This window comes from Prionailurus viverrinus, chromosome A3, assembly GCF_022837055.1.
Source record: "Prionailurus viverrinus isolate Anna chromosome A3, UM_Priviv_1.0, whole genome shotgun sequence".
In the NCBI taxonomy this organism is placed as follows: Eukaryota; Metazoa; Chordata; class Mammalia; order Carnivora; family Felidae; genus Prionailurus; species Prionailurus viverrinus.
This window is the reverse complement of record NC_062563.1, coordinates 61,113,104-61,138,346: the sequence shown is the minus strand read 5'-3', so window position 1 is coordinate 61,138,346 and position 25,243 is coordinate 61,113,104. Positions and strand designations below refer to the sequence as shown.

Here is a 25,243-nt window from a genome sequence, read left to right as displayed (position 1 = left end):
TTCTTGCATGGATTGTGCCTTCAGTATTGTATCTAAAAAGTCATCATGGGGAGCCTGGGTGGCGCAGTCAGTTAAGCGTCCGACTTCAGCCAGGTCACGATCTCGCGGTCCGTGAGTTCGAGCCCCGCGTCAGGCTCTGGGCTGATGGCTCGGAGCCTGGAGCCTGTTTCCGATTCTGTGTCTCCCTCTCTCTCTGCCCCTCCCCCATTCATGCTCTGTCTCTCTCTGTCCCAAAAATAAATAAAAAAACGTTGAAAAAAAAATTAAAAAAATTAAAAAAAAAAAAAAGTCATCAACATACTCAAGAAAAACTAGATTTTCTCCTGTTGTCTTCTAGAGGTTTTGAAGTTTTGCATTTTACATTTAGGTATACAATCCATTTTGAGTTAATTTGAAGGGTGTGATATCTGTGTTGCTTTTTTTTTTTTTTTTTGGCATGTGGATATTAGTTGTTCCGGCACCATTTGTGGAAAAGACTATCTCTGCCCTGTTATATTGCCTTTGCTCCTTTGTCAAAGATCAGTTGCCTATGTTTACATGGCCTATTTCTGGACTGTCTATTCTGTTCCATTGATCTATTTGTCTATTCTTTTACCAATACCACACTGTCTTGATTACTGTAGCTTTTTAGTAAGTCTTGAAGTCAAGTAGTGTCAGTGTTCCAACTTAGTTTTTCTTCAATTTCTGTTGCCCATTCTTTTGCCTCTCCATATAACCTTTAGAATCTGTTCATTGGGGTGCCTGGGTGGCTCAGCCAGTTGAGTGTCCAACTTCAGCTCAGTCATGAACTCACAGCTTGTGAGTTCGGGCCCTGTGTCAGGCTCTGTGCTAACAGCTCAGAGCCTGGAGCCTGCTTTGGATTCTGTGTCTCCCTCTCTCTCTGCCCCTCCCCTGCTCATGTTCTGTTTCTCTCTCTCTCTCTCGAAAATAAATAAACATTAAAAAAAATTAATAAAAAATAAAAATAAATAAAAAAAGAAGCTGTTCATTGATATCCACAAATAACTTGCAGCAATTTTGATTTGAACTTATTCAATCTATAGAACAAGTTGGGAAGAATGGACATCTTGAAAATATTAAGTTTTCCTATCCATGAACATTGAATATTTTTAAATGTATTTAGTTCCTCTCTGATTTCTTTCACTAGTTTTGTAGTTTTCCTCATGTAGATTTTACACATAATTTGTTAGATTTATATTTAAGTACCCTGGAATCATGACCTGAGCCAAAATCAAGAGTCAGACGCTTAACCAACTGAGCCACCCAGGAGCCCCTAGAATAGATTTTAATACTGAAATCTTTTTAGTTGCAAATAACCAAACTCAAACTAAACCAGTCTTTGGAATCACTGAACATAAAGGCCCAAACTAACTTTTTGTTAACAGATAGCTCTATCAATCATTCAACTATATGAGAAATTCTTCCTAGAAATGTTTGATACTCTGATGCAGACACACAGATCTTTTTCTTTTTTTTAATCTCCTTTGAGGAAATACTCTGAAAACAATCCAACTTTTTACTATTGTTGATTTATCTGACATAGAAACCCAAATAGAAGAACTGCTGCTACTAAAACATACCTATTTAGAAAGAAAAGTTCATTTAAGCCATATAGAAACACAGATAATGAGTACTTGTTTTGAAACACTGGAGATTTTCTTCTTCATCAGCAGGTAAACCCAAACAGAAATGCATCCATTTCTTTGTGGCTGATTTGACTTAAAACACTATGGAACCTGTTTAGACATATAGATATCCAGACATGTGCTAACCTGTGCTTAGGACTCAACTTCTAGTGAGTGGAGTTCACACATGGGACAAAACTTATAATTTTCCCATCAACTGACAAAAGAGAGAACAGGAAGAATATTTTAACTATACTTGAATGTAGTTGGATTACATAACTCCTATGTAGATTCTCTGTAATTCTTTGCCTTTTGTACATACAAATACGAAACTATGATATGAATATATTACAAAATACAAAATATTGATCTATAAGAAATAAGCTGACACTTGACTACTCAGCAGAAATAATGCAAGTCATAAGATACTGGAAAGAAAGTATCAAAGTGTTAAAAATAATTCCCAACCTTTAGAATTCTCTACCTTGCAAAAATATCCTTCAATACCAGCATGGTTGCAACAAAAGTTAGGAGAAATGCTCTGCTTTTGAGTGTATTTTGAAGACAGAACAAACTGGATTGGATATGGATACATGAAAGGAGAAACCATAGATTGCTTCAAGGTTTCAGGCCAAGAATTGCATGAACAGACTTTCCATTTGCTGAGATGGGAAGACTGAAAGAATAAATTTGTGGGTGTTGGAGGGTGAAGGATAGTGGATAGCAGAACTCAGGTTTGGAAATGTTAAGTTTTGAGATGTCAATGAGACATCCTAGTGAAGATGAAAAGGAGGTGGTTGTACATTCAAGTCCGGAGTTCAAGACAGAAATCCATGCTACAGATACACATTTGAGAGTCAAGAGTAAATACACAAGACTAGATGAATTCACTGATGGATGAGTACATATACAAGAAGAGAAGCAGTCTAAGACTGAGCTTGAGGATACTCAAACATTTGGAGGTCATGGAGGATGAACTAGAAGAGCCTGAAACAGGACAGCCAAAGAGATGAAAAGAAAATCAAATGAGCATGGTACCTCAGAAGCCAAAGGAGTAGCTAAAAACACAACTGATTATATTTGTCAAATGTTGCTGATAGATGAAACAAAATGAAGACTGAGGATCAACCACTGAATTGAGCAACATGAAAGTAAATATTGCCTCGTAAAAAGTTTTCATAGAATGGTGGGAGAAAAGACAGATTACAGTAGGTTTAAAAGAGAATAAAATGTAAGATTCTGGAGCCAGAAGTTTAGACAACTCTTTCAGTAAAATTCCTGTAAATGAGACACAAAACTTAGTCCAAATTTGTAATATCTGAATAACATGATTACAAATCTGAACTAAGGGACAAATACAAAAGTATTGCAGAATTTATAGACTATTTCAGATTTTTCAAATTTCTTAAGTATACACAGATAATTACCAAAAACTGATCATAAAAGTAGAGGGCAACAAATTTCAGAAATTTGAAATCTAACAGTATGTTCTGCGAAGCAATGTAATTAGCAAGAAGTCAATCAAAGATAAGTGAAAATTCATTATGTTTTTGGATACTTAAAATCACACTTTTATTTTTTATTTTTTTTTTTAATTTTTTTTCAACGTTTTTATTTATTTTTGGGACAGAGAGAGACAGAGCATGAACGGGGGAGGGGCAGAGAGAGAGGGAGACACAGAATCGGAAACAGGCTCCACGCTCTGAGCCATCAGCCCAGAGCCTGACGCGGGGCTCGAACTCACGGACCGCAAGATCGAAAATCACACTTTTAAACAACCAATAGATCAAGAAGTAATGATGGAAAACTGGAAAACATTTCAAAAGTACATAACAAAACTTACAGGATAGATTCAAATAAGTATTTTGAGGAAAACTTATGGCTTTAAATGTTTATATCAGAAATAAAGCTGAAAAGTAATAATATAAGCATTTGTCTGAAAAACTTAAAAATAAATCTAAAGAAAATAGAGACAATAAAGAACAAGACTTAATGAGGATCACCAAAGCATATGTTAGTCCTTTGAAAAGACTAATGACAACAGACTAAAAAAGAGGAAAGCACTACAGATTCTGTAGACATTAAAATGTTCATAGGCTATTGTAAACAAAATTATTCAAAAAATGTTTTAAAATTTACAGAAAGTGAACTAATGCCTCAAAAGTATCTATTGAATGGCATAAGAAGAAAGTTCTAATTGGGGGCGCCTGGATGGCGCAGTCGGTTAAGCGTCCGACTTCAGCCAGGTCACGATCTCGCGGTCCGTGAGTTCGAGCCCCGCGTCAGGCTCTGGGCTGATGGCTCGGAGCCTGGAGCCTGTTTCAGATTCTGTGTCTCCCTCTCTCTCTGCCCCTCCCCCTTTCATTCTCTGTCTCTCTCTGTCCCAAAAATAAATAAAAACATTAAAAAAAAAAAAAAAATTTAGAAGAAAGTTCTAATTGTTTCTTTATCCATTAAACAAATAAAATAAATCCTTCCCTCAAAAAAAAAAAAAAGTTGGGCCCAAAAGGCTTCATTGGTTAAGTACTAAAACTCTAATATTATTCAAATTCTTCAAGGTAATAAAAGAAGACAAAATGAATTGAGAAGATTATTATAAGGTTTACATGACATTGATAACAAATTCTGATTTTAAGTAGTCCTAAGAAAGGCAAGTTATTGGCCAAAATCAATTATAAAAATAAATGTAAATATCTCAAACAAAACATTAGTTAATGTACAACAGTAATCTATAAAAAGTATAATATATCCTGACCGATTTGACAAAGCACATCTATTCCTGAAAAAAAAGTTCTCAGTAATCTGAGAATAAAAGGAAACTTCTTCAACCTGATAGAAGACATCTATGAAAAACATACAGCTAACATCATACTAACTGTTGAGAGTCTAAATGCTTCCCCCTACGATGTGGAACAAGACAAGGATGTCTACTTCACCATTTCTACTGAACACTGTTAGTAGATATTCTAGCCAATGCAATAAGAAACAGAAAACAAAAACAAACAAAAAAAAAGCATGCAGACTAAGCATGTAAAACTGTCTTTATTTGCAGATGCTCTAAGTGTCTATGTAGAAAATTAACCAGATTCTACAAAAAGGCCACTAGAACCAAAATGTAAATTTAGCAAAGTTGTAAAATACCAGATAAATATACAAAAATCAATTGTAGGACTTCTGATTTCAACTCTGACAAATAAGGAGCTTAGAAACTGTCATTTCCATTGTTATAAGAACAAAAAGATGAACAAAATGAAAATCAAAGACTTGCTGTGACACATTAGAAGAGTCAATTACAGAGCAAACTGCCAATTCAAAATCTGAAAAGAATAATCAAGATCTGCTCATCTGGAACAAAAGCCAGCTGAATCACAAATGGTTAAGAAATTTAAATGATAAATTTGATGCATTGCTGGAAGCTGTTTGTACTAATATGAGAGTGAGAAGCTCCTAGGGGCCACAATCTTAGAAGGGTCCCTATATTTCAGTGTGTTTACCTCCAGGAACTCCAGTAGGTTCTCACAGTAAAGATCTGAGAAAGATCCCCTTATGACTCTGACAGGGGAAAAGTAATTATTATGAAATATGCCCAGAGCATTCTCCATAATAGGCTTAATCTTCAAGTAAAAAGACTTTACCAGAGCCTTATCCCAGCTAGAGAAGGGCATTTCTGCCACTTTACCCTCTCTAGCCTTCCTGTTTCACATAAGTGGATAAAAAAATAAAAGTTATACCACTGGAAAACATGTTCCCTCCTCTCACCTAACCAACACATTAATAGTGCTCCATGATAATCACAGTGAATTACAAGCAAAAGAGCTGCAAGATGCAAGCTCTCACTTAGGAGGGATACTTAAGGAAGCTTAAAGTCAAAAAGAGAAACAATCAGAACATAGGAATTTGAAGTCTCTGGCATCTGCATCTACAACACACACTGAACTTAGATCAACTTCCAGTCAAATTAACATAAACATTTACACTAAAGGCTTATTTACTTCAGTTAACACCCAATATGTGTGGCTTCAACAAAAAAAAATTACAAGGCATGCCAAAAGTCAAGCAAAAACACAACCTGAAGAATGAAACCAGACTCAGATATAACACAGACATGGGAATTATCAGAAAATTTAAAATAACTATGATTAACTGGTTAGGGAGATTAATGGAAAAAGTAGACAATATGCAGTAATAGGTGGGTAACATAAACAGATGAAAACCTGAGAGAAACAAAATGAAATGCTAGAAAGTAAATTATTGTGACAAAAATGAAGAATATCTTTGATGGTCTCATCAGCAGATTAGACACAGTCAAGCATAAATCATTGAGCTCGAAAACAGGTCAATAAAACTTCCCAAACTAAAATGTGAAATGAAAAAGAAAAAAAAACAAAACAACAGAACATCCAAGAACTGTGGGTATAATTGAAATACCAAAAGGAGAAAAAACAAGAGAATAAGAGCATAAGAAATATTTGAAATAATTATAAAATAAGTCATGGGGATGAAAAGTACAGCATAGGGAATACAGTCAATAATACTGTAATAACTGTACAGTGATCCATGGAAACTACACTTGTTGTGGCGAACATTTCATAATGTATATAAATTGTCAAATCACTGTTACACACCTAAAACTAATACATATCAACTACACTTCAATTTTAAAAATGTTTTAAGTAGAGGCGCCTGGGTGGCTCAATTAAGCGTCCGACTTCGGCTTAGGTCATGATCTCGCGGTCTGTGGGTTTGAGCCCCGCGTAGGGCTCTGTGCTGACAGCTCAGAGCCTGGAGCCTGTTTCAGATTCTGTGTCTCCCTCTTTCTCTGACCCTCCCCTGTTCATGCTCTCTCATTCTCTGTCTCAAAAATAAATAAATGTTAAAAAAGATTTTTTAATAAAAAATGTTTTCAGTAATAACAGCCTAGAACTTTCCAAAATTAATGTACAGTATCTATAGGCAGAGAACTGTATAACAATGATGAAAGAAATCAAAGATCTAAATACATGGATAAATATTCCATGTTCATGGATTGAAACATCCCATATTAAGATGTCAGTTGTGGAGCACCTGGGTGGCTCAGTGGGTTGAGTGTTCAACTTGTGATTTCGGCTCAGGTCATGATCTCACAGTCGTGAGATCAAGCCCTGTGCTGGGCTCCATGGTGGGCATGGAGCCTGCTTAAGATTCTTTTTCTCCCTGACTCTCTCTGCCCCTCCCTCACTCCCCTCTCTCAAAAAAATTAAAAAATAAAAATAAAATAAAATAAAGATGTCAGTTTTCCCCAACTTGATCTACAGATTCAATGCAAACCCAATTTAAATCTCAGAAAGCTATTTTATAAATATTTATTGTAGAATCAGAGAAACTGATTCTAAATTTTACATGGAAAGGCAAAAGACCAAGAATAGTCAATACACTATTGGCAACAAGAAAGTTGGAGGATTCACAATACCTAGTTTCAAGACTTACAATAAAGCAATAATAATCAAAACAGCATGGTTTGGCAAAAGAATAAACAAAATAGATCAATGGAACACAATGGAGATCCCAGAAATAGGTCCACACAAATATAAGCAACTGATCTTTGACAAAGGATCAAAGACAACACAGAAAGGGCAGTCTTTGAACAAATGGTGCTGGAACGATTTTAAGACATCCATATGCAATTTAAGTGAACTGAGATACAAACTTTATATCTTTCACAAAAATTAACTCCACGTAGATCACTGACTTTAAGCATGAAATGCAAAACTATACAACTTCTAGAAAAAAACACAAGAGAAAAATATGTGCACTTGGGTTTGGTTATGTGTTTTTAAACACATTAAACACCAAAAATACTATCCATGAAATAAAAAAGTAAGTTGAACTTTATCAAAATTTAAAATTTCTGCTTTACAAAAGACACTTTTAAAAGAATGAAAAGACAAGGCACAGATAGGGAGAAGATATTTGCAAACCACATATCTGATAACAACATGTATTCAAAGGATTCTTAAAATTCAACAGTAAGCAAACAAACAAAACAACTGAAAAATTGGCAAAATACGTAAACAGATACCTTATCAAAGAAAAGATACAGATGGCAAGTAACAATATGAAAAGATGCTCCACATCATTTGTCATTAGTGAATTGCAAATTAAAACAATGAGATATTGCTACATAGTTATTATACCTATTAAAATGGCTAAAATACAAAAATCTGACAATATCAAATGCTGATAAAGATATGGAGCAACAGAAACTCTCACTCATTGCTGGTGAGAATACAAAATAGTACAGTCACTTTGAAAGAGTTGGGCAGTTTCTTATAAAGCTAAATACAGATTTACTCAATCTGTATTTCAACAATTCAGCAATTATTCCCCTAGGTATTTACTGATTTGAAAACCTATGTCCACACAAAAACCTACACATGAAAGTTTACAGCAGCTTTATTCATAATTGCCAAAAACTGATAAGCAACCAAGACGTCCTTCAATAGGTGCATGAATAAACACACTGTGGTACCTACATCAATGATAAGAAGAAATGAGCGATTCAGTTATGAAAAAACACAAACGAACCTAAAATGCACATTGCTAAGTGAAAGAAGCTGGTCTGAAAAGGTTGTATACTGTATGATTTCAATTATATGACATTCTTGAAAAGGCGCACAATTCCTCAGCAAGGTGATAAAGATCAAAATCAACAGTAATAAATCATATTGCTAATATGTACCCATGATACCCTGGATATATATGTACCCTAAAATGGCATTTTACTTTTGTGACCTTTCTCTCAAAAACATATTACCCAGTCTAATCATGAGAAAAACAGAAGATAAATCCCAATTGAGAGACATTCCACAAAATACCTGATCAGTACTCTTCAAAACTGTCAAGGTCATCAAAAACAAGGAAAGTCTGAGACTGTCATAGCCAAGAGAAGCCTAAGGAGACATGACAACTAAATGTAATGTAGTGTCCTGGATGAGATCCTGGAACAGAAAAAGGACATTAGGGGAAAACTAAGGAAATCTGAATAAAAGTATGGACTTCAGTTAATAATAATGCATCAAGTAATAGATTCTTTAATCGTAATAAATGTAATGTACTAATGTAAGATATTAATAACAGAGGAAATTGGGTGTGAGGTAAGTAGGAACTCTACCATCTTCACAATTGCTCTGTAAATCTAAAACTGCTCTAAAATACAAAGTTTATCTTTAAAAACAACTGTATTTTCATATACAAGCAATAAAAATCAGAAAGTAAAATTTTAAATTTCCATTTATAACAGCATCAAAAAATAGGAAATACTCAGAGATAAATCTGACAAAAAAAGAAGTATGAGAATACTCTAAAAACTATAAAACATTGCTGAGGGAAATTAAAGATGTAAAGAATGGAAAGACACACTGTATTTATGAGTGGGAACACTTGATACTCTAGATGTCAGTGTCCCCCAGTTCCAATCAAATTCCCAAGCAGGCTTTTTTTGTATACACTGTGAAGCTGATTCTAAAATTAAAATAAAATACAAAGGAACTAGAATAGCCAAAACTACTTTGAGAAAGGATAAAGTTAAAGACTAACATTACCTAATGTGAAGACTTTAAAAATAAAACCAAAGTAATCAGGCAGGTAGTATTGGAATCAAGATATATAAACAGATCCATCAAGCAAAACAGATCTTCAAGAAACAGACCTACACATATATGGACAACTGACTTTCTACAAAGGCACAAAAACAATTCACTATGGAAAGGATAGGGGTTTTTTTTGTTTTTTTTAATTTTTTTTTTTAACGTTTATTTATTTTTTGAGACAGAGAGAGACAGAGCATGAACAGAGGAGGGTCAGAGAGAGGGAGACACAGAATCAGAAACAGGCTCCAGGCTCTGAGCTGTCAGCACACAGAGCCCGACGCGGGGCTCGAACTCACGGACCGCGAGATCATGACCTGAGCCGAAGTCGGCCACTTAACCGACTGAGCCACCCAGGCGCCCCTGGAAAGGATAGTTTTATAATAAGTGGTATTGGAACATTTGGTTATCATTATGCAAAAAAAAAAAAAAAAAAGTGAACTTTGATTTATATCCTGTGTACTAAACACAAAAACTTTGAAATGGATCACAGATTTAAATGTTAAATTTTAATGTTAAACTGCTAGAATAAAACACAGAAAAAAAATATTACCTTAGCCCTGATAACAATTTCTTTAAAAGAATACAAAAAGCTGGATAAAATTTTTAAAAAATCAATAAACTTCACTTAATCAAAATGAAAAACATTTGCTCATTAAAAGACACTTAATAAAAAGGCAAGCCACAGGCTGGGAGAAAATATTTGCAAAATACATGTGACGCAGGACTTACAATATAGAAAGGACTTTTACAACTTGATAGTAATTTAAACAATTCAATAAAAGTGTGCAAAAGATTGAACAGACACTAAAGAAGACAAATGTATGGCATATAAGCACATGTACAGATGCTCAAAATCATTGGTTATTACGGAAGGCAAATTAAAACCATAAAACCTACCTAATAGAATATTAAAGATTAAAAAGATAATGCACACCAAGTGTTGGTGAGGCTATGTAACACCTGGAACACTTATACACTACTGGTACAAATGTAAAATAAAATAATACAACCACTTTGGAAAGCAGTTTAATGATTTCTTTAAAAGTTAAACATATAAACATCACAAGACTCAGTCACTATACTCTTAGGTATTTATCCAAGAAAAATAAAAGCTTATGTCCATACAAAGACTCGTATAAGAATGTACATGAAAGTTTTATTTTTTATAGTCCAAAACTGGAAACAACCAAAATGTCCATGAGGTTTATTCATACAATGGAATAAACTATTGATTATATAACATAGATAAATTTCAAAATAATTATGCTGAGGGAAGGCAGCCCAATAAAAGAATATATACTACATGATTTTATTTATATAACATTTTAGAAAATCCAAACAAATCTCTATAACAGAAAACAAATCAGTGGTCGTCCAGAGATTGGCAGAATAAGTTAGAAGTTACAGAGGGGCAGGAGGAAACTTTTGGGAATGATGGATAAGGCCACTATCTTGACTGTGCTACAGGTATATACATATGTCAAAACAAGCTAAACACTTTTAAAAATATGTGCAGTTTACTGTATGTATGTCAATTAGACTCTAATAACACTGTTAAAAGAAAACAAGTGTATGCAAAAACCCTCAGAAGTATTATACTTCTATCTGTTAGAATATTTTAATAAACTACTTTCAAGGAACTTTTAATGACACAGGAAAATGCTTATGATATACAATTAAATGAAACTGGCCAACATCAATTGCACAGAAAGTTTATATAATACGGATGGAAATATTTCTGATTAGAAAGAGACCTATATTAATGATAGTTTTCAGTGAGTTACAGAATCATGGATGATTTAAATTTTCTTTACCCTTTTCTCTATTTTCCAAGGTTTTCTTTGTTGTTGTCATCTTATTTTATTATTTTTATTTTACCCAAGGCTGCAGTATCCTTTTAAACAGGAAATTAAAAAATAAATGAAGTGAGGGGCACCTGGGTGGCTTAGTTGGTTAAGTGTCTGACTTCGGCTCAGGTCATAATCTCGTGGTTTGTGAGTTCAAGCCCCACATTGATCTCCCTGCTATCTCAGCACAGACCCTGCCTTGGATCCTCTATCCCCCTTTCTCTGCCCCTCCTCCACTTGCTCTCTGTCTCTCTCAAAATAAATAAATAAACTTTAAAGTAAATGAATGAATGAGTGAATGAATGAATGAAAAAAATTTGAGTGATTATCTATCCTGACAAGTGATTTCAACATATGTACTACAGACCCATGAATGAATGATTGAATGAATGAATGAATGAATGAATGAAGGGAAAAATTTTGAGTGATTATCTATCCTGACAAGTGGTGTAAAAATATGTACCACAGACCCTTGAAAGATCAAACAGGAGACTCATGGAACTCTTATGTGAACCAAGAATTATCTGTAGACTTAAAAATATATTTCACACTCCTATGAACAACTATTTTTCAAATATTCACAGACGCGCTGCAATTCAACATTACCAAATCTGTAAAACTCTATTTTTCACAGCAGCAGATACTAAAAGTAAAATTCCTAACATGGAGGTCCTCAAAAACTTATTCCCCTTTTTTATTTTTAATATGAAATTATTGTCAAATTGGTTTCCATACAACACCCAGTGCTCATCCCAACAGGTGCCCTCCTCGATGCCCATCACCAACTTTGGCATATCTTTTGCTACCATACCAGTCAGTATATAGGAAGGGCTAAGTACCCACGTGGCCTTCAATTAACAGAAGTTCCAATACATGTTCTTACACATTCAAACACCAAAGTCAAATACGCTCTATACCCAGAAGGACTTTGTAAAAGCTATGTCAGTTAAATATTAAGGCTTTATGCAAATGTAAGATGAAGATTACTGGAAGTTTGATTCCTAGTTAAATATGGCATTACTAGTCTGTAAGTGATCTTGGGAAAAATCATTTAATGTGTGCTGAGGTTTCTACAATTGCTTCATAATAATCCTCTCAGAAATTAAAGTCAACAAATAACTTAATTATCATTATAAAATACACTATAAAAACAGATCTAGTAGTTAAACTACTTGTTTAAAGGTAATTTAGTTTACCTCAAAGAATTATTCTCTGCCTTTTGTCTTCCAAGTTCACTTTCTGTATCCATTGCCTTCCTTGCTAGTGATTTCATTTCTTTTTCCACAGTGGTTATGGTTTCCTTCATCAAAGTCATGTTTGACATTTGCTCCATACGTTCATCATCAAGCTATACAAGTAGAATGACAAGGTTACTGCCATCACTAACAAAATCTTCCTAAAGAGACATCCTCTCTTTGTACAAACTGTGGCATATGACAAGATTTACACTAGGAGATGATCAGATGAGACCTGAATATTGTGGGAGGCTGTATGGACAAGGTATTGTGGAGCAGGAACAAGAATAAGCCACTGCACGGCCTGTGCATAATGCCTATCACAGTATATGTATCTATATGTTCAATCTGGTTCATTTTGAATGTAGCATATGTATCTTATTTGCAAAAAGATTTATTTGTTGTTCAACATTAATAAGATACACATATAAAGTGGAATTATGAAAAAAAAATGTTTTCCTCTCCTGAGTAATGCTTTTTCTTTCTCTTTATAACAACATTGACAAATTTATAAATATATTCAGTTAAACCTGGTAACAGAAAAGCAACTTCCTCTAATTGTTTATATAGTCATAACATATCAAATATATATTCATAGCATCTCAAATCCTTGACTAGTAAAAAAGTGATGCTTCACATTTAAATTGTTTAAATATATTATTCTCATTAATTTTCATTCCATAATAATTTTCTCTACCTTAGCTACTCTTTAGGTAGAATAAGCCAGTTTCTCTGTATCTGGAAATGTTATCTTTAATGAAATAGGGAGATGAGAAAGTTGCTAACGTCCCTGAGAATGCATCCCTAATGGGTTGTTGGTTTTTTTTTTAAAGAACACACTTTGCAACCTAACACAAAAAACTTTACTTACATATTTTTTTGGAAGAAAATAAACACTGATAAGGTGATAATTTATACCATACATACCACCTTAAATATTTTAGGACTACAAACACTGTCGTAGAAAAATGAAAGAACCTCTCTGAACATAGGAAAAAAGAGAAAGGGGGAAGCCACTGACAATTTATAGCCAAAAGCACAACAGTGATGTTTCTTTACGTTATGAACTGTACACTCCAGCTCCTCTATCCTTTGTTCCAAGTGAGCCTTCTCATTAAATGCTGTCTCTTGGGCAATCTGTTAAAAAAAAAAAAATGTTTTCAATGTTGCTGCACTATGTTTCACAAATGGTCACACAGATAAAATTCGTCCAAACCTTTAGCCTTTCCCTCAGGCTATCTCGTTCTGTGGTCATTCTTCGTAAATCAGTGAAGGCCACATCTCTTTCAGTCTCCACCCGTCGGAGGATGGCATGTGCTGTTGTTGATTTAGGAGACTTACAGTTTTTCATCATTTCTCGTCGAAGTCGGGCAATTTCTTCCTGTGCCTATTATTTAAATGCAAGACTTCTATTTAACAAAGCTTTGGAATAGACATAAATATAGCTATCTTATATCCAGCCAGTTAAAATACAAACCATATATAAAAATGCATACAACAGGATAATGTTTTTTAATGAGTTTATACAAATAAACTCAAATGATGTCCAAAAATGCAAGTGAATGTATAATTAGAAGTTTGGTTTATAATATTTTTGCCAAAAATTTTTTAAAATTAATTTAGAGGCAGTCAATGCAAGACAGAATGTTTTACTAAGAAATAGATACGTATTACTACAACCATTTTGTGATATAAATTTGAATTCAGCAAAATTCAGGTAGAATACAGTTGTTTTTGTTTTTGTTTTGAGGGGAAGGGGCAGAGAGAGAGGGAGACTGTCAAGAAGACTCTACACCCAGAGAAGAGCCTGACTCTGGACTTGATCTCATGACTGTGAGATCATGACCTAAGCCAAAATCAAGAGTCAGATGCTTAACCGAGTGAGCCACCCAGGCACTCCCAGGTAGAATACAATTTTAATAAATATTAGTGTTCCTGTATTTCTCTACAAAAATATATAAGCCATTTCCACGTTCTGGCTACTTTTACCCTGAAAGAAAGGCCCATCAATCCTTACCAACAACCCGACATACTCTCACACACTTGTTCAACCACCCTCAGGTCCCAAACCTATTCCACACCTAAAGATAATTTCATCTCCTACTTTGCTGCTCAAATCCCTAATCTTCCTTCCTCTTGATTTTGATTGCTACCTATTCAGCTGGTCTCCAAGTCTCAGAGGAAGATGTATTACCTCCCAATTTCCACAGCTAAGACTTCACCAGAATCCTGGACCTCATCTCCTGAAATGTCTTCTAAGATACTCCTGACTCAATTACAGTTAACCCATGAACAACATGGGTTTGAATTGATACAAAGGTCCACTTATACACAGATTTTTTTCAATAAATACAGTATAGTACTATAAACGTATTTTCTCCCCCTTATGATTTTCTTAATAACATTGTGTGTATATATATACACAATATATGTACATAAATATATGTGTATATATATGTACACACAATATGTACATACATATATATATATATACACATATATAAGAGATGTGTTAGTTGATTTTGTGTTATTGGTAAAGCTTCTGGTCAACAGTAGATTATTAGTAATTAAGTTTTGGGGAAGTCAAAACTTAGATCTCCAACTGTGCAGGAGGGTTGACATCCCTAGCCCTGCCTTGTTCAAGACACAACTATATAATTATTTCCTCTCACTTTGAATAGCACCCTCTCCACTAGCTCTTTCTCCCCTGCCTTCAGCCATGGCACAAGGCTCCCATATCACGAAAAACTGTCACTAAATCTTGCTGCCCACTTACCATCCTGTTATCTCTTTTGCATTGGCATATAATTTTTTTTTAAGCACCATGGTCTGTACCCATTGCCTGTTCTTCAGCACCTACTCTCCCATTCCAGTGTAACCTGGCTCCTATACCTACCATTTTGCAGAATTTCATCTAATGACCTCACCAAATGGCCTTTCCTCAGCTCCTGTTTTTGATATTTGGCAACATTTGACATTGTCTTTAACACACTCTTTGAGATTCTTTCCTCTCTTGGACTTAATATTGTTCTACCTTAGTTTTCTGTCTTTATCTCTTTCAAAGCTCCTCTACCAATTAAATAAAATGTCCCAACATAACATCTTGACTTCTCTGTTCCTCTATAGCTTTCTCATTCAGAGACCTCATCCACTCTGAAGGCCCAAAACTTACCTCTAAGCAGATGAATTACCCATCTACATATTCAGCTCTTACCTCTCTTCCCACTCCAGTCCCATGTTTCTTTCTGCCTGAATACAATTACTTTCTGAATGTACAACCATCATCTTACTCCATCTGTCTGAAACCAACACATTTTTTCCCTCAAGTCACCAATGGCTTTACTATTTCTTTTTCTACTACCACAGTTCTTCAGTCATTCAAAAAAGAATTTCAGTCTTGGGGCGCCTGGGTGGCTCAGTCAGTTAAATGTCCAACCTTGGCTCAGGTCATGATCTCAGAGTTTGTGAGTTCGAGCTCCGCATCAGGCTCTGTGCTGATAGCTCAGGGGCTAGAGCCTGCTTCAGATTCTGTGTGTGTGTGTCTCTCTCTACCCCTTTCCTGCTTGTGCTTTGTGTCTCTCTCTCAAAAGTGAAAATAATACGTTAAAAAAAAAGTAGAAAACAAAAAAGAATTTCAGTCAGTTCCATTCATCCCCTCTTTTTGCTAAAACCAAATCTTCTCAAGGTTTCCTTTATAGTGTCTTTTACACCTGTCTCTATCTTTATTTCAACAGATAGCACCCTAAACTTACTTTGTGTTTCTTTGTTTAGATTTATTTATTTTGAGAGAGACAGAGAGCATGAGCGGGGAGGGGCAGAGAGAGAGGGAGACAGAGAATCCCAAGCAGGCTCCGCACTATCAGCACAGAGCCCAACACAGGGCTTGAACTCATGAACTGTGAGATCATAACCTGAGCTGAAACCAAGAGATGGCTGCTCAACCAACTAAGCTACCCAGGCACCTCCCACCCCCGCCACCACCACTGGCCAGTTTAGTTCTTAATGCCTCATGAACAGACTGCTTTCACAGCCTTCTAAAAAGTCCACAGTTTCTCCTTCCTCCAATTCTCTTGAAAGAAAAATTGTTATATAAAAAGATAACAGATTATGAAAAAAATAATATAAAATTGTTAACAGGTTAAAATTGTAAAAATGTGGCTTTGGTCATTTCTTCTCTAAAAATAACCAGATTGCCAGTGCTTATAAAGCAAAGTATAAACCCCGTATAAGACCCATTGAAGAGCTTCTACCATGTACTCAAGAAGTTGGCAAACTACATAAAGCTCACAGGCCAAACCTAACCCGCCTCCTGTTTTTGTAGGTCTGTGGGCTGAGAATGTTTTTTATGTTCTTCAATGATTAAAAAAAAGCAAATGAAGATTTCAAAATATGTATAATAAGTGAAAATAATGATATTCAAATTTCTGCGTCCAAAAGTAAAAGTTATACTGTATATAGTTATATGCAAAAGTTACATTGTTACACAGCCAAAAATTTGTAGATTGTCCAAAGCTACTTTCATACTACAACACAGTTCAATAGCAGTGATAAATTGCATGGCCTGCAAGAGCCCAAGATATTTATTTTCTGGGCCTTTACAGAAAAGGTTTGCAGACCCCTGCTCTAGTCCAATTTACCTCTCAAGCCTTAGCGCCCTCTTACTCCAATGGCACAAATTAGTCTTATTGATCCATTTATCTACTCATTTTTCTGCCTTTGTTCTTTGCCTCACACAATTCCTTTAGTCTGGAATGTTCCTTCTTACCCCTTTTAAGATAAAAGGAACTCCATTCTTCCTTCAGGACTCAAATTCCACATCATCTAGCAAAGATTTCCTTGATCACAACAACTAAGAAATACGCACTTCTTTTATTTCTTACAATATCTTCTGGACTACTTATGCTAAAGTAACAAAAAGTAAATATAAGACAATATACTTTATCTCCCCCAATAAATTGCAAACATAGAAAACAGTGTTCGTATTTTATCATTTTTTTCTCTCTTAGAGTGGCAAGCAGTAATTCTTACTAAAATGTTTTTATTTAAAATTTATTTACTTAAATTTAAATTAAAATTTGTTTTATTAAAATAAAATTTTATTTATTTATTTTAATATTTTATTTCTTTTATTCTTAAAATTATGTTGGTGATTTATGGGGTTTAATATTTGTTGAGTAAATAAGCTATATGATTAATAAGGACTATATGTATATAACTTTAAGCTACAAATAGAGATAAACTACAAACTGATCTTACTCTCCTAAATTAAGCAAATTATATGTCAGCTCCTAAAGTGACTGACATTACATCTAGTGATGTTAGCGTTTTCTAACCCTAAAATCAAAATCTTTTTACCTTGAACTCACCATCCCCTATCATTTAACACATTTCTCATACCCCATGCCCAAAATCAGACTATTTCTATGCATATATATGATCTTTTTTGGATATGGGGATAATGTGTGTGCGTGTGTGTGTATGTACACATACACTTATTGTATTGGAAATATATTACGTTTCATTAAGAATATCTTAAGAACGAAGGTAATTCCCAAATGTTAGTTGATCAATTTGGCAGATTTAAGCATTCTTATAGAACTTAAAGAATTACATATATTTAGAACTGAATATTTTTACTTAGGTATTTTCTTTATAAATAAGTTTACCTGTTCATAAAGAAGAAAGGTCTTGTCTCTCTCAGATGTAAGAACCTTGACATTACCCTGAATTTCTGCCAAATGACGCTCATATTTTTCCAGCATGCATTTAAGTTCTTCACGATCTCTTGTTGTCTTCAAAAGCTCTACATCACAGTTTGTACCCTGCAATTATTATACAAGAAATTTGAAATTCTTCTTGACATGTGCTTTTAAGGAAATGGTGCCACTAATAGCAGTACATGATCTCTACTCAAGCAAAAATGACTATATAATGAAAGGAAATGATGAAAAAAAAAAGTTTAAAAAAATCACTTCTCTTTTAAACAGCTTCATCCCAAATTGGTCCATATTTATCTGATTACTTCCCAACCACTACTAACACTGGGGATAAAGAACCAATTTCACTGGTCCACTGTGCTATCAAAGAGACTGCTGTCTCTCCCAACTTTTTGATACACCAATTCATACCAAATCAAAATAAATTATTTCCATATTAGGTAAATCAAAGAATAAAAATCAGTGTTCAAACAATGAACTCCAAAATACTTACAAATTACCAAAACCTACCCGAGAAGATGGAGACGGGCGTCTTGGACTTTTAGATCTACTTCTGATCATCTTTCTCAAATTTTGAGCTTCACTCTTGTAATAATCTCTGTCTGCTTCTAAAGTCTTGACAAAGGAATCAAGTCTAGAAGGAGATTTATTTTGTGCTTTTTCAGTCTCTAAAATTATCTTGCCAAGGAGGAAAAAATTAGGTCATTATTTCAAGCAAAACTATAGCATTATTTTCTAAATGCAAGTTGAATAAACAGGATCCTTAAAAATAATAAAGTTGGTATTTTAAAGATAATTCATCAATATTCTTTAAAAAGCAGTTAGATACCTTCTTTTTCCAGCATTTTTGAATTTACTATATTTTTGTCTAACCGAAAGCACCCCTAAATTTAGTCAATAATTTTAAGAAAAATGGTAAAGAAATTTTGGGAAAGCCAGAAATATCCACAGATCTAATTACAAGTCCTAGAAATTGAATTAATTTGCTGAGAAAACTTGTATGCTAACATTAAAGCATCTGTTCACACCATCTATGTTCAATAATTTTTCAATAAATGAATAAATTAAATGAATGCTATATATGGTATACTTGTAGGCACTTTCAAGTACATTCCCATTCACTTTAATGTGTTTAGAAGCTTTTGTTTTTCATAATCTTTATTGTACTAATACTTTATTGGGAGAAAATTACAGATATACTTTCAGAGAGAGTGTTTTAAATATTTCAAATGATGACAAACTATCTAAACAGAGCAGTTTCACTTTGCATTGTTAGGTAAAGAAAACATATTCCTCAGAATTAAGTTTTAATATTTGACTTAATATTTATTACTAATGGGAATAAGCTAATGTGTAAACAAATGCACCTTATATTTTGAGAATCAAATTACTCACAGTCATCATTTTAAATCATGTAAAGCTAAGGGCACTAATAGAACCAACCAAAAGTTCTCTCCACCTCTAGGAAAGAAAGGTGCAATGATGAAATGGAGCGAGAACACTGATACTTTTACAGATGGGAAATGCCCCTGTGCATCAAGCAGAGTACTAATTTTAGAAAACAGATATTTTTTATTGTTCACAAAATACATGAGAGCTAAAACACATGTACCATTTGTTTGTAGTCTTACTAATAGAATACAAATGATTCCTCAACACACATTTATGAAAAATGCACTTACAGATCTAAGCCTTTTTATTGTATCTTCCAATACTATTATATTATTTTGCTGGCAAATGAGTTCAATCTGAAAAGACAGAAAAAATTGTTATTTAAATTTAAAATATTTGAACAGATTTAGCTAAAAAGAGAACATCAAAAAGGGAAGCCACTTGTAATAACAGGCGTTGTAAGAATGTGGAGCAAAAGAAACCCTCTTGCACTGTTGCTGGGAATGCAAACTGGTGTAGCCACTGTGGCAAACAGATGGAAGTTCCCCAAAAAGTTAAAAATAGAACTACCTTACAATCCAATAATCGCACTACTGGGTATTTACCCAAAAAATACAAAAACACTAATTCGAAGGGATACATGTACCCATTTCTTGCAGCATTACCTGCAATAGCCAAGTGATGAAAGCAACCAAATTGTCCATCAATAGATGAATGAATAAAGAAGATGTAGTGTACACACACACACACACACACACACACACACACACACACTAGAATATTATTCAGCCATAAAAAATGAAGTCTTCCCATTTGCAACAACATGGATAGAGCTAGAGAGTATAATGCTAAGTAAGTCAGAGAAAGATAAATACCACATGATCTCGCTCATATGTGGAATTTAAGATACAAAACAAATGAACAAAGGGAAAAAAAAGAAAGAGAGACAAACCAAGAAACAGACTCTTAACCACAGAAAACAAACTGATGGTTAGCAGAGGGGAAGTGAGTGGGGATGGGTGAAAAAGAGGATGGGGATTAAAGAGTACACTTACTATGACCAAAAAAAATTTTCTTTATTTTTTAAAAAGGAAGCCACTTAAAAATAAAAACATGTAATGAATATTTTACAAAATAAAAGATAATCTACCCCTTTCTGTTCACCTACCTTTAGATGGTAAAACAACATAGCATGAAATATAGCAGTTCTTTTATATTACCAGTTTGGTATGAAATATTAATTGGTTATATTTTACCAAATTACTCTCTATAAACCACAACAAAATATTAATACTACTTATAATTCTGAAGATGAAAATAGGGAAGAGATAAAAGAATTAATAGGATAAAAGTTTTCCGATATCACAAAAGTCGTAAGTGATTGCTTTCTCTTCTGAACTCTTCTAATAGGTTAGTTCAATCAAACCTATAAAACACTTTTGGTATCAGTTTTAGGACATTGAACATACCCAGTCTTACAGTATAGTCATCTATAGTCATATATTGAGTATATGACTAGATTGTAGGTTTCTGGAGGACAGTGACTATGTTTTTATTCAAAGATCCATTTGCTATAATCTATATGCTATAAATTAGCTTATTAGTTTAACAAATTTATTTCTCAATTCATAAACCTCCCCCTCATTATTCTAAACTGTTTCCTGTTTTATTTTAAATTTGACTTTTCTGTAATTATTGCTCCTCATTTGTTCTTTAGGCCCAAGTTTTTTTCTAAGATTTCTCTGGCAATCATATTTTTGTAATTTATGAAATATTAAGGGTTGTTATGGTATGAAACAAAATTCATGTACAGTTTGGATAAGTTTATATAGTTTTGGATAGACAATTTTCAATGCTTTAATTTATACTATTATGTAGACACCAAAAAGAAATGGATCTATATTACATATAAAGGTGTCCATATTAAATTAACTATAAAAACTCATAGAGCCAAAAATTTTGTTTGCTGTAAAAAGAAAATTTATATACACATAACCTAGATACAGATGGAGCAAACCAGTAATATTTAAACTGAAGATTATGTCTAATCATAGCAAGGTGTGATTCCAGTAAATGTTATTTTCTTCATACTCTTCTATATGGACTGAAATTTCTATAAGCAGCATATATTACTTTTATAGACATAAAAAACATAATGCTGATTCCACTCTGAAAAATTAATTTAGGGGTACCCAGCTGACTCAGTCGATAGAACATGTGACTCTTGATCTTGGGGTTTTAAGTTTGAGCCCACATTGGGTGTAGAGATTACTTAAAAATAAAAACAAAATTATAACTGGCCCAAGAGAAAAGATGCTGACCCAGTGTTTTCATTTATTTGACAATTGATTAATGAGGACCTACTATGTGCCTTATAATGTGTTATATGCTGGGGACAGTAAGGAATAAAATAGACAAAAACCTCTGCCCTCATGGAACTTACATTCTAGTTGAAAAGAGAAAAACAAAATATGTAAAAATAAATATGTAAATAGATAGTTACTGTGTTATTCAAACAATACATGAGCATTCACATCTGTTCTAGGCACTTCAGACAAAAACGTTAAAAAAAATAGACAAAGATCCCTGTCTTTGGGCCAACCTTACATTCTAGCTGAGTAGACAATAAAACATAAACCTAACAAATAAATTATGTAGTAATGTAGGGGGAAAAAAGAGCAGAGTTAAGGATACTGGGAGTTTTATGAAGGAATAGTTTGGAATTTTAATAGGGTTAGCAGATAAGTCCTCATTGAAAAGTGACCTGTGAGCAAAGAGAAAGGGGGTCAACCATATAAAAATCTAGAAGAACATTTCAGGCAGAAGATACGACTATAGCAAATGTCCTAAAGCAAAAGAATGTCTGCCAAATTCCAAGGAATGGTAAGGAGGCTAGTGTGGCTGGAGTAGAGTGTAGATAGGGGAAAGTAGCTGGACAATGCTGTGGAGAAAAATAAAGCATGGGAGGAAGAGGAGAACTAAGCATGCAGGGAAGGGACAAAGAACTTAATAGCCTTTACACTTCATCTTCCACATGGTCAATCGTGAAATATTTTTGATTGATTGAATCAAACATAAATGTAACAATAACGACAAGAGCTACCAAAGTTCCAGTCCAATAATAACCCTTAGGTTAATTAAAATATAAATTGTGTGAAGGAACTAGTAGTGGTAAAATTACAATTCTGCTTATTTCAAAAAATTATGTTCAATTAGCTAGGAAACACTGTATTATTAAGATATAAATGATTTAAAAAAAACCTCAAGATGAGAAGATAAAAGGAGACATGTAATTGGGGTGGTTTTAAAATATGTCTACAAATTTTGATATTCCGTCCTTCAAAACATGGAGCTTAATTTCTTCCCCCCCTAATTATACTTAGTAACTCATTTCTAATGAACAGGATGTGATGGTATGTAACCTTTGAGATTAGTTCATAATAGGCATTGCAGATTCCTCCTTTCTGTCTCTCTTGGATGACTGGCTCAGAGAGAAGTCAGCTGACATAAATACATCACACAACCTTAGGGAGAGGTGCACCTGTCAAGGAAGTGAGGTTTCCCCCCAAAAGCCAACAGTCATCTGAGTAAGTTTTCTTAAAAGCAAATCCTCTGAGGTGCCTGGGTGGCTCAGTCAGTGAAGTGTCCAACTCTTGATTACAGGTCAAGTCATGCATCTCATAGAGCCTGGAGTCAGGCTCTGCACTGACAGCACAGAGCCTGCTTGGGATTCTCTCTCTCCTCTCTTTCTCTGCTCCTCCCCCCACACATGCTTTCTCTCAAAAAATAAATAAACATTTAAAAAAAAAAAAGCAAATCCTCCACTACCAGTCAAGTCATGATTACAGCCTGGCCATCATCTGGATTACAATTTTCTGAGAAACCATGAAATAGAACTACCCACCTACGCTATAATTGGATCTATGATATACACATGTTTCTCATCTGAGGACATTAAGGTTGAAGGGTAATTTTTTACATGATAAATAATAAAAGAGTAAATACTCAAAACATTTTAATGTAATAAATGATGGAAGAAGTTATTCTGTTGACCTTTAAAAATATGACTAAAAGTAAACTCTTCCAAGTAAATAAATTTAATACTATATATCTCCATTCTAGATAAACAGATTTAACCTGACTCTACCTCACTAGAGCATAACTGCAAATAGTGCAGGAACACTTTCTCAGCTCAAATTAGAAATTCTCTTGCTTCAATCCTCATCCCACAAATCAGACAAGGATTCTCTCCCCAGTAACTGAATACTGAGACTGCATATCCCCTGATTTAAGGATGATGGCAACATGCATTGGTGTTCACATCCCCAACACTGGTTGTGCATCTTTCTTATCCCCATTCTACCTGTAACATTCACTTATTCAGGTTGATGATTTCATTTCAACACATTTAAACAACCCAAAGGACCTATTTCTACTTTTCTCTCTCTGTATTTACTATCCAATGTCTTTCCTGCATCAGCAATGCTATCTCTACTCCAGCTTTCCAATTCTTAGATATACCAAATGTTCCACATCAATATGTGAATATCTATTTCCTAGAAACACTCTTTCTTTTCTGAACCAGGCAGAATTTCCATCTGTAGGTTTAATATTTTCAGTTTTAGGTAAATCCTAGCTCTTATTTTAGATGTTTCCCACTCATTAAAATTTCCGTTTTGATAGCAGAGGATCACCCTGACAGAGTACTCACTCTCTAACACAGACACTAACAATCCTTTAAAATTGATGACTTCTAAACCGGGCACTCTCTTAAAGGGAATTTGGCCAACTAGGCCTCCCAGACTGGGAAGCGATGCAGTTAAATTTTAATCTGAAGAAGAAAACAAGGAAGAAAATAAAACATTAATATAGTGTTCTTTAATTTGGTAATTTTTATTATTAAGACTGAACTTAATTTATCATAAACCGTGATTGAAGGATAACTGTTCTTAAAGAAACAATACAAACAAGAGTTTATTGAGAAATGTTTAAAATATTCAAGCTATTTTTAAATGTCCCTCAAATACTTTAGTAGCAACCATTACAAGATTAATTCATAAATTAAAACATCATTCTTATCTACTCTCTCAAGTAGTTCTCCTAAGGACCTCTTCCAGGTAACTGTTAAAGAAGACTGTGTCCTTACTTTAAAGTAAGAAACTTCATATGTTTCAATATTCAATTACTCAGATTTTTCATTAATTCAAGCTTACTTATCCTTTACACCATTTTAATAAGCAAAATTACTGCATAAAAAAACAAATACTACCTTAGAGTTTATTCACTGGGCTCTTATATTTCAAATTACTATAATAGTTAATACCTATAATAACACTTATGTTCTTAGCCTGATCATTTAAGTGCTTTATCATATGATACCAAGAGTAACATATAATGCTTTATTATGTGCTACCAAGAGTACATTAAAAGGATGCTTAAGAAATAACACGGAACAGGGGCACCTGGGTGGCTCAGTCAGTTAAGCATCCAACTCTTGATTTAGGCTCAGGTCATGATCTCCCAGTTCGTGAGATCAAGCCCCAAGTTGGGCTCCATGCTAGGAGTGGAGTCTGCTTAATAATCCCTCCCCCTCCCCCCCCTCAGGGCACCTGGGTGGCTCAGTCAGTTAAGTGTCCAACTTTGGCTCAGGTCATGTTCTCACAGTTTGTAGTTCGAGCCCCATGTCGGGCTCTGTGCTGACAGCTCAGAGCCTGGAGCCTGCTTCTGATTCTGTGTCTCCCTCTCTCTCTGACCTCCCCTGCTTAGGCTCTGTCTCTCTCCCTCTCTCTCTCTCTCTCT

General features: G+C 34.3%; 1 protein-coding gene across 5 annotated transcripts in view; it reads right to left on the bottom strand.

Moving 5' to 3' along the window:
• Positions 1 to 25,243, bottom strand: part of TSGA10 (testis specific 10) — a 165,257-nt gene that overhangs the window by 118,207 nt on the left and 21,807 nt on the right. For 3 of the 5 annotated variants that reach the window (XM_047852597.1, XM_047852596.1, XM_047852595.1), the window contains exons 4-9: positions 19,735 to 19,800; positions 18,563 to 18,730; positions 18,002 to 18,157; positions 13,552 to 13,722; positions 13,395 to 13,472; positions 12,297 to 12,448 (exon numbers count right to left, since the gene is read on the bottom strand). In XM_047852597.1, the coding sequence (XP_047708553.1) occupies positions 12,297 to 12,448; positions 13,395 to 13,472; positions 13,552 to 13,722; positions 18,002 to 18,157; positions 18,563 to 18,613 (608 nt within the window). In that variant the 5' untranslated portion in view covers positions 18,614 to 18,730; positions 19,735 to 19,800. Of the gene's footprint in view, positions 1 to 12,296; positions 12,449 to 13,394; positions 13,473 to 13,551; positions 13,723 to 18,001; positions 18,158 to 18,562; positions 18,731 to 19,734; positions 19,801 to 24,155; positions 24,276 to 25,243 lie in introns of all 5 variants that reach the window. The other 2 variants (XM_047852598.1, XM_047852599.1) reach the window with 2 other exon arrangements.